Source organism: Cyprinus carpio, chromosome A3, assembly GCF_018340385.1.
Source record: "Cyprinus carpio isolate SPL01 chromosome A3, ASM1834038v1, whole genome shotgun sequence".
In the NCBI taxonomy this organism is placed as follows: Eukaryota; Metazoa; Chordata; class Actinopteri; order Cypriniformes; family Cyprinidae; genus Cyprinus; species Cyprinus carpio.
Genome location: NC_056574.1, coordinates 31,271,092 through 31,281,802, shown reverse-complemented (window position 1 = coordinate 31,281,802; position 10,711 = coordinate 31,271,092). Strand labels below are relative to the sequence as shown.

The 10,711-nt window shown below is 39.5% G+C and overlaps 1 protein-coding gene and 1 long non-coding RNA gene across 2 annotated transcripts; one reads left to right on the top strand and one right to left on the bottom strand.

The window, feature by feature from the left end:
* Positions 1–277: 277 nt before the first annotated feature.
* tob1a (transducer of ERBB2, 1a) lies at positions 278–3,711 on the bottom strand. The gene is made up of 2 exons (XM_042730085.1): positions 3,454–3,711; positions 278–2,321 (listed from the first exon to the last, which is right to left on the bottom strand). The coding sequence occupies exon 2, from the start codon at positions 2,132–2,134 to the stop codon at positions 1,160–1,162; it is 975 nt and encodes a 324-aa protein (XP_042586019.1). The 5' UTR covers positions 2,135–2,321; positions 3,454–3,711; the 3' UTR covers positions 278–1,159.
* Positions 3,712–3,916: 205 nt separating this feature from the next.
* On the top strand, positions 3,917–9,901 carry LOC109061294. Its single transcript, XR_006155457.1, has 3 exons — positions 3,917–3,982; positions 7,835–8,226; positions 8,338–9,901. It is a non-coding gene; the product is annotated as an uncharacterized LOC109061294 (long non-coding RNA).
* Positions 9,902–10,711: the final 810 nt, after the last annotated feature.

Genomic DNA, 10,711 nt, shown 5'->3' with positions numbered 1-10,711 from the left:
TAGAAAACAGAAAAGTGTAACTTACAATCCATGATAAGAATAAACGCTGATCTGACTGCTACATTATGAGTCATGGCTACTTACATTATGGAAACCCATTTATGGAAATGTACTCCTGCATTGGAGAAGACGAGGGGAAAACATTTTCTTAAGCAGACTGAAAACGAGAACCATAAAACAGTAGTAGTATGTATGAGTAATATTCAGTTTGTAATGAGAGCAGTGAAAACGTAAAGATACAAAATGAAGATCCGAATAAAAAGCATAAGACCAAGAGTATAATTTCAAGCATTTTAATACAAACTTAATAAACTATCAGTCCCTCTTTACATGTAAGACACTGACTCCAAATACTTTGCTATACTATTCGTTTTTGTCAAGTATTGCACAATGTTGGTACAAAATTAATATACGATTACATTTTGTCCATAGTATAGCAAAAATCTTTGAACTCTTAACAGAAAATACAACTCTTATTTTTCTCTTCCCCCCCAAAAAAGCAAATATTTTTAAATCCCAACACAATGGAATATTCTGTACACAATCTTTAGAATAGTTGATGTTTTTAAAGATGGATTTCATTTTACAATTTCAATAAAAAAAAAAATATAACAAAAGCTGCTGCAGCCATCACAGATCACTGGAGTAGTAAAAAGATATAAATGCAATATGTCGTAGAAACAATATATACTCTGATATTTTACAAACTTTCTACTAAATTAATTATACAGTTAGAAAAAAGACCAAGAAATCCCTCGTTCAGCATTCAGGCCAATCCTTGGAAAATTGGCTGTGTAGCTATACCTTGAATACTATTAGAGGCCTTGATTTGTAGTTTTCTTCTTCATAAAGATATCTTAAAACAGTCAGTAAAAATAATTTTGTGCTTGGTTGGCAAAAGAAAACAACTTAAAAAAAAAACAATATGAGTTTAGATAACTAAGCTTGATTGTACAACAAGCTTAATCGTAAAAAAGAATGACAAAAATACTCAAGGGAACAACATGGTTCACCCTCGGGCTCATCGTTTGACTTTTTCACTGGGACTTTACAGTTGAAGTGTTGCTTTGCGATTTTCTTTTTTTTTTTCAATTTTTTTGGGGATTTTCCAAACGTGAACTCATCACATATCTCTGGTCGTTAGTAGTATTCTCGCTTTCTAGTTGGCCATCACTGGCTGGAATTGCTGGTTAGAATACTGCATGTTGCTCAAGCTGAAATTCAGACTGTCCATGAGGGACTTCTCATTAAGGCCCCCATAGGCTGCGAACACATCAAAGGCATTATTGTACGGGAGAGGGCTGAGATTGAGGGACGTTTCCCCGGGGAACATTGCACTTGGGCTGCCCTGACCCTGGAGATTGGGGAACACAAACTCCTTGGCGTTGGGAGACAGGGCAGAGGGCTTCTGCGGCTGACTGCCCAAGCCGACGCCGTAGAGAGAATGCATGGATGTGGACATGGCTTTCTGCTTCAGGAGGTTGTTTACATTCAGGCCCAAGTTGGTGGGGGAGTTTCGGGTCACCTTGTTGGCATTCCGCCCGTTGCTTTTCATTTTTGTGGAGCCAAATTTGGTGGCGGCGAAGCTGGCAGTGGTAAAGGTTAAAGGTTGGGTGGAACGGCGCATGAAGGTGGGGCTGACCGCCGCCGACTGGCCGAACGGTGGGGACGGGGAACTGGAGGTGGGGGACATGCCTAGAGGTTCGCTAATGGGCATGAAGACCTGGGCCTCTGGGTTAAAGCTGTTCTTGATCTCCTTGTCCAACTCCAGCCCATTCTCATTACTGTCGTCCACATAGAGCACCTTAACGGGTCCCTTCTCCCCAATCTGATAAGACACCTCGAAAGGATCAATCCAGACACTGAGGTCCTGAGGCAGGTTGTTGCGGACATCCTCAATGTCCAACCCACTTTCTTTGGCTGCTTGCTCTACAACTGGGTCCACTTTCTCCCCGACATGTATACACCTGAATCCAGACCCTTTGTATGGCTTGTCCGGGTACCAGTGTCCCTCGTATTTCTGTTTCAGCTGTCTCTCCAACTCCTCGCCGAAAATGTTGACACGTCGCCTGGGCAGCTTATTGTACAAGTAAGAAATTATGAAGTTGAGTGCTACTTGGATTTCAAGCTGCATAGCTGCTGCGCTGCCCTGGAGAATCACCAGCGTTGGCTGTTTGAATTCGCGTATTGTGTTGTAAGCCACCAGAGGGCAAGGCTCGGCTGGAGCCAGGCAAACAAACAGAAACTTGGGGGAAAACGGTTCAAAACAAAGTGCTGGTTGCAGAGGGAACGTCTCAGTCCACAAACGGCTGATCCGGTTCCTAGAGAGAAGCAAAAACAAAGCGCGTTATAATAACTCCAGCTCATTATTCTCTGCTGGAAATAATAACTGGAACATAGTACCGTCTGTCAGTTTTCTTAATAGACAGTTCATTAAAATAACTTGAATGTTTTGATTAAACAGCTTGCGCATTCATAGGCTCATGAGCAGATTAGATTTAACACAGGCACACAAACAATCCTAAGCTTCAGTGCACTGGCTGAATTTCCACTCAAGTTAAATTCAAGACAACACCTTCTGTTGAGCATATATAAGCGCTGAGCTAGTCCTATAATTGCAGTTTACCATTATAGGAAGGATGCACTGGGACTCGCGGAGCTGATAGAGTTACGTAATAACTAACTTGCCCTGACTAGACCCTGCACGACTGTAACCAATCTACTGCTGTCGCTGTCTTTAGCTCGTCATGCATGTTTGTAAAATACACGGTGTGAGGAAATCAAGAATGCGAGACTTTAACAATTAAGCCTAAACGTGTCACGAGGAGAAATGAAAACCCAGTCAGCACGCGCACGTATCCGCGTACGGTCGTCGATGACGCGAATAGAAATAAAAATGCGCTTGAATGTTAAACCAAACTGATAAATGGTTCACTTCACGCGTTGGTCATAAAAGCAAACTGTTTCGCTTGTGCATTTAAAGCGAAGGCGTCAGAGATCGCATCGCTGCTCTCCCACCCAGTTCATGGGGGAGACTAAAGCCAACGCGAGGACACAATGTACAGTTTAAAAACAGATACATCTATGAAATGCATCATTTAGAGGTGTATTTATCTAGGAAAAGAGAGCAGTTTATGCTGTCGGCTATTCTGTGCGATTCTAACTGGATATGCTGACAAATTAAATCTAGCCTATATCATATTCTACGCTATCTGATCATTTGCATTCATGTGTTGTATGGTGTAAGAAGGTGTTTTGCCACAGTTGGCAATCCCTCCGAGCTCCTTAAGTCTACAGCCCACGACTGACGCAGCAAGCTTCATTTAAATTCTCTCAAGGTCTCACTTAACTATTACAGACAACCGTTCGCAATGCTCAGCACAAAACGAGATGCTTTAAAAACGGGACAAACCACAAAAATAGCAATGCCATACAAGGAAATGAAATACTTACTTGAGTTTACAAAATTACGATTTTCAGCGGCAGGGTTAACTAGTGCAAATAGAAAAATTCTGATATAAATACTTTCTTCACATTAAGTTAACACGAAGGTATTCCAGTAGGTAGACTTGAAATGTTTTGATTTTTTTTTCTTCTTAGCTTGCTCCCAGTTTTCTGTAAGGTTTTTGCTGTTTCACCTTCCCAATAAGCGCCTCTCCACCCCCTCTATCTGGGTGTTTTACAATTTCGTCCCCTACTGCTGTCATCCGCCTCTATTTATAGTTTTCCTCCGCCACGGGCACGCGGTGGGCGGTGATGCGGTTCCAAAGGTCACAACAATAAGAACGTCGAATGCGCGTGATGTGATTGGTCAGGCTCGAGCGAGAGGCGGGTTCTACTCCTGACGTCCTTCAAGCTCATTGGCTCATTTTCCCATCAAGCAAAGGAGCAGGATTTAATGCACTTACGTAGAGCCCGTCATAAAGGCTCTTTGACGTCACGCGTTACCTAGTACCACAAAAAAGACAGGCTATTCATGGAGGTATCGTATATCATTTCCATGTTCATATTTCGCAAACATGACTGTTAAAGCGACATTTATGCCCCTAAGTGGATCAAATGGCTGAATAAATATAAAGGCTAAGTAGCGAGCTGACATGGCAGAAGATACAACCCTTAGCTAATCTGTTTATCACTGTTTTGTATGATCAAACGGGGAAACGCTGCTATTGTGCAGGGGAATATTGTATTTGAAATGGCATATGTACTCCGAGTGGATGTGTTTTGAAGCGCTTCCAAAAGGAGTTTGGCTTTTATCCACTACAGACGTGCATCTCTTCATACATTTACATTAATGTTTTGTGAGCAGTGGTCAAAGAGTACACACATAAAGCATTACAGAAACTAATGATAGGCATGAAACTGGTTAATGAAAACAATACAAAACAAGTGTGGTAATAATTGTATCACTGGTAGCAGAAGAATACACGAATGTCTGTTTTTGACTGGCTGCGAAGCAGACAGGAGCTCTCCGTGAATAGCTTATCCGTATCTAAGGTGCTGTTATGGTTATTCAGTACATATCATTAGATTTAAAGCTATAACTATATATGCATATAATATATTGAAATTAAATTACAACTGCATATATATTTGATGACAATTATGACATTCATGTATATGTAGGATTGTAGTAACAGGACCTTAATAAAAAAAAAGGGTTAGGTTAAATTATTTTGGCCCTTGAGTTGTGCTGAAAATCCTCTTTAATCTAATTTGGTGTAATTGGTCAAGCATGATCAGCCTTTTTAAAAATCCTAATTATGCTGTATTATAAGCAAATCTTGGATTCAGTCTTTTTGTCAACTTGTAAGATATCAATTAGTTCAATTGGGTACAGAAATAAATACAAAACCTGTGCTAACTGAAAGAAAACAAGTCGATAAAAAATACTTATTTCAATATTTGGTTATAATATAACATAACAAGAAATGTATAAGCAATTATTTGTGGGCCGGTCAATTTTGTACCATGGAAAACTGCAAGTGTAACAAGGTGGGAAGTCATTCCCCCCAAAAAGTACAAAAATTATCACTTTTTTAGTTGTTATACCCTGTTTGAGCAAGATTTAGTCCAGTGCAATAACATTAACTAGCATTTTCAGGAAAAAGTAAATCCTTTCTAGGTCAAAATAACCAGAACACAACATAAGGGTTAATATAACTTATTTTAAAAAATGTTAGGTTATCTTGATGCATCAATGCTCTAAGTGTAGATCCTATTAATAATACATAGCTATAGTTGTCTATTATTAATTATTTTCTGTCATTTTGATGCTATTGTATCCATGGTCTCTTTTAATGCAGTGTAACTAATTTTGTTGGTGTCACTGTTAGCCCATGAGTGCAATTCAAATAAGGATCACACATCACATTATTATCTGCCTAGGCAACCAGTCTTAATGATGGGGATATGATGGGACAAGAGTGGACCTGGGGAATGACTCAGTTAGACATCACTCTGACAGCGCACTCCCTTTTATTTATACAGCAAACAACCTACCAAAACCCAGTCATGTGTCTGTCTGGCCAGAGGATTGTAGTATGAAAGGCCAAGCAGATAAAGATTCACATGTGCTCGTTACTGTTATATAGAAACTACCTTCCACAGCAAATGGCTCAGACTTCAAATGATATGTAAATTAGTTCACAACTGCCTCAGTGAAAAAACCTTGGTCTTCACTCTTTGTACTGTCAGTTTTAGAGCTCCTGTTCATACAGTTATATTCTACTACCTTTCTATATTTATTAATGAGACTAACTTTAAAGATACAGGTGCAAAGCGTTATTTATATTTATAAAAGAAACTGCATTTATATTACCTTTACTGTCGTCTATCTACAATATTATAATATTGTTTTTTTACTGTATTTTTGATCAAACAAATAGCATGTATAGATTTATATCAATATACCCCATCTATCTATCTATCTATCTATCTATCTATCTATCTATCTATCTATCTATCTATCTATCTATCTATCTATCTATCTATCTATCTATCTATCTATCTATCTGTCTGTCTATCTATCTATCTATCTATCCATCCATCCATCCATCCATCTTCCTGTTTAGACCAGCATACATTGGGGAAAATATTTATTTGATCACCTGCTGATTTTGTAAGTTTGCCCACTAAAAAAGAAATTAAGGGTCTGTGGGTTTATTTTAACGTATAGAGACAGAATACCAACCAAAAAATCAGAAAAAACACATTATATGAAGGTTAGAAATTGATTTGCATTTAGGTGAGTGAAATAAGTATTTGATCCCCAATCAAAACATGACTATGTACTTGGTGCAGAAACCCTTATTGGCAAGTACAGAGGTAAGACATTTTTTTGTAGTTGGTCACCAGGTTTGCACACATCTCAGGAGGGATTTTGATCCACTCCTCTTTACAGATTATCTCTAACTCCTTAAGGTTTCTTGGCTGTTGTTTGGCAACTGGAAGTTTCAGCTCACTCCACAAATTTTCTACAGTATTGAGGTCTGGAGACTGGCTCGGCCCCTCCATGACCTTAATGTGCTTCTTCTTGAGCCACTCCTTTGTTGCCTTGGCGGTATGTTTCTGGCTGAGGGAAGGAGGTTCTCGTCCAAGATTTTTTACAGTACATGGCCTCGTCCATTTGCCCCTCAATGCGGTGAAGTCGTCATGTACCCTTAGCAGAAAAACAGCTGTAAAGCATGTTTCCACCTCCGTGCTTGACTGTAGGGATGGTGTTCTTGGGGTCATAGTCAGCATTTCTCTCCCTCCAAACCCATCAAGTCGAGTTAATGCCAAAGAGCTCAATTTTGGTCTCATCTGACCACAGTACCTTCTCCCAAGCCTTCTCTAAATCATTTAGATGTTCTTTGGCAAACTTTACACGGGCCTGAACATGTGCCTTCTTGGGCGCTACAGGATTTCAGTTCATTGTGGCGTAGTGTATTACCAATGTTTTGCTTGGTGACTGTTGTCCCAACTGCCTTAAGATCATTAACAAGCTCCTCCCGTGTAGTTCTGGGCTGATTCCTTACCTTTTTCCTGATCATCCTTACCCCATGAGGCAAGATCTTGCATGGAGCTCAAGACCAAGGGCGATTGTTGTTTTGTATTTCTCCCATTTCTGAATAATCACATCAACAGTTGTCTCCTTCTCACCAAGCTTCTTGCTGATGGTCTTGTAGACCATTCAAGCCTTGTGCAGATCTACAATCCTGTCTCTGACATCCTCTGACATCTCTTTGGTCTTGCCCATGGTGGTGGGAGAGGTTGGAATGGAAGATACAGATTGTGTGGACAGGTGTCTTATACACCTAACGAGCTGACATTAGGAGTAACTTCTTAAAGTGACATGACTAATCTGTGTTTCCACATGGACACATAATCAATATGTGTGAGACAGAATTCTTGCTGGTTGGTAGGGGATCAAATACTTATTTCACTTACTGAAATGCGAATCCATTTCTAACCTTTATATAATGTGTTTTTTCAGGATTATTTGGTTGATATACTCTCTCTATCCGTTAAAATAAACCTACCATAAAAATTACACACCCTTTATTTCTTTGTAAGTGGGCAAACTTACAAAATCAGCAGGGATCAAATAAATATTTCCCCCACTGTATCCTGTTCAAAACCCCAGGCTGCTGTACCTGTTTTGTGTGTCTGGTTCTAGATCAGGGAATGTTGTGCTTTTAATCTTCCACCTGCATCTTTATATGCAATATGTCTAGTTTTATTATTATGAGAGGGCATTTCTCTGATGTGGAACTGTACACTATAGCATAATAAGAGCAGTGCTCATGTGTTTCTGTGCCTAATGGCCTGTGGTTTTTCTGCCCCACTGCAGCTAGGAGAAAAGCAGCCTAATTTCCTGGGAAAAGCAAAGCTGAATTCTGCTCCCTGATTGGACGCACTGCTGGTTTTTCACATGAGAGTCACGCATAAACATACTCACACGCACCTACAGAATGTACACAGTATGCCCATGCAACCTCAGCTCTCTCCCTTTCTTAGAAACCGGTCTCAGATGAAGAAATTTTGACATTGCCGAGTGCTACAACTTAATGTGGAGTTCAGAGGCGGGTTTGCACAACCAACAGATGTTCTTTGATGTCAGCTGCAGTGAGGGGGAGGCGAAAAAATGGGAACGCTAAAAAGAAGTAGGAGGAAGGTGTCAGAACTTTAATCACCATGCAGCACTCAGAAAGAGATCTATTGTATCTCTTAGCACAAACACTGGTTTGTATTCACCATAACCTATATACAACATCAAATTCACTTGATTTGTTATATCACTAAGAATTCATTCAGATTGTTTTGAACTGAGTATTGTCTTGGCATTTCTTTTAGGATTACAAAGCTGACAGTGACCTGTTACACTGGCCTTATCTTCTCTTTAAATAGGCTTTGAGTCACAGTTACAACGCCAGCTCGCTGATCCAGAGAAGCTAAATTACACAGGCTGTCATCCAAACCAACGTACAGCTCCATTCGGGTGCGCAATAAATTATGTAAAAGAGCCTAACAGCAAGAAAATGACCGTGCCATTTGCTGTCACTTCAGACAATTTGTATTATGACATTTCACGAACGCTTGGCCAATTACATTAGATCTATTGCACAAACCAAATAATAGTTTCTCTAGTTTCTCCACTCCAGCTATGTGATTTAGTTATTCATTAAACCACCCACATTACAAGTGCAAAATACAGCTCAGGACATGTACTCCATGAACAGCTCATTTAGTTTAGTGTGTGTGTGTCAGCACTGTGTATAAGTTTTACACCCGCATGCCTACAAAACCAGTATTATTTTCCAAAACAACATGTTTGCATAACATGTCACAATTTAATTCCACTGCAGTTAGTCCAGCAGATGCTATTGATGGTGTAAAAGAGTTTGTTAAAAGCAAAAACTGCTATCATATTACAACAAATATATCTACTATCTATATAATATCTATATTACGTTTACAGATACATGTTTATCTATTGAGTGCATCTTACATTTTTAATACTATTTTAAAACGAACCATTTAGAATTTGTATTAATATATTTAAAATAAATTTCCACAACTTTAATTAAGATACAAGCCTTATCGACCACCTCTACCTATTGTAGGATTGAACAAAGAACATGTCTTTTGAGATGCTATTCTAGACATTTTCCACTACTACTACCGTAGTATGTACAATGTATTATCATGCCTTTCAGTTTAGCCTAAGATCATAATGGTATATTGATTTGTTTGGATAAAAGATGCACGCTTTGTAATGTTCCTCTAGTTGAGGCTTGTTTCCAATACTAACGGATGTCTCAACAATTTTGATTGCAATCTCGGTTACAGTTTAATCAGAGCTGTAACGTGGAAATGGCCTCTGAAGATCAAACAACTATCCCTTTCCCCTGTGTCACAAGGAAAGAGGAAGAAATGACATGCTGAGACATCGGTCTAGTCAAAAAAAACTCAGAGGTGTCAAGAGAGCAGCTCGATTTGTGGATGGAATTGGAAGTTAGAGTGTGAAGGGGGCAGAGAAGGAAAAAAGGAAGGGTGTGAAGTAAAAGAAAGAGACGGTTGACTCAAATCAGACAGCAGCGGAGGCCAAGCCCAGTCATATGGCTCGAGGTTTTTTGGACCTGCTGTGTTTGGAGAGGAAAGCACATCATCATCTGCTGCATTCCATCCACACACATGTCTCAAATCAGCACTGGACACCAGCGCAGAGTTTAAACCAGCTAATATGTTAGCCAGTTTTGTACTTTCTGAAGTTAGGAGAAGAAGGTAAACTGGGGAGGAGAATAAATGGCTTGTAAAAAGACAAACTTATACCCCAAATCCACCGACAGAGTTCTTGTGTCCAATCTGGCCCCATTACACGCATTTTCTACCAAAAAGAAGGGTGTTCTGGGCTTATAAAAACAAAGGGTGTTCTGGGCTTATTTTTTTTATAAAAAAAACGCATTTTACCCATCCATCAGAAATGAAAATATTTTCTTTTGGAAAAAGGTTCTTCTGAATATTACAATGTTCTTCATAAAAATTAGAAAAAAATGGTTCTTTTAAGAACTGTTCACTGAAAAGTTCTTTGGGGAACTGAAAAGTTTCTTCTATGGCATCGCTGCGAAAATGTGTAGTACATATTATTCAGGCCAATTCTGAGAGAGGTTCGGCCGAGCACCAACTCCATCACCTGCACCATTTGAGAAGAAAAAAAAAAGTTAATATTGGAAAACGTTTCAAAGTAACTCATGGAAGCAGTTAAGAAAAGTCAGATTGACCTTACTGGAAGGAAAAAACTCAGAAAGATCAAAGCGGGAATTGAAGACAACAGTCCTCAAGAGATCAGGCACAGAAAGAGAACAGACAGGAAAGGAGCATCTTCAGTTTGCCTCAGCACTAAATTGAGAGTTTCTCAGTATTCACGACAGAAGGACAATTCATGGAAAGCAGATGCTCCTAAACGTTCACGTATCCACTGCTTTTAAAAATGCAGTTTTCATTTCCTGCTACAATATCTGCCAGTATACGTGATCAGGGGCGGACTTAGCCAAAGGTTGGCAACTGCCTTGGTCCCCTAAAAGCCAAGGGCCCCCTTAAATGCTTTTTATATATGTGCATTAAGCACGGACACGCTAGCGGTTGCTTTTTACTAAGACAACCATCTGTATGTCCATGTTTAAACAAGCTTCTGGTGTATCCTGCTTGTAGCAAATGAAAATATCAT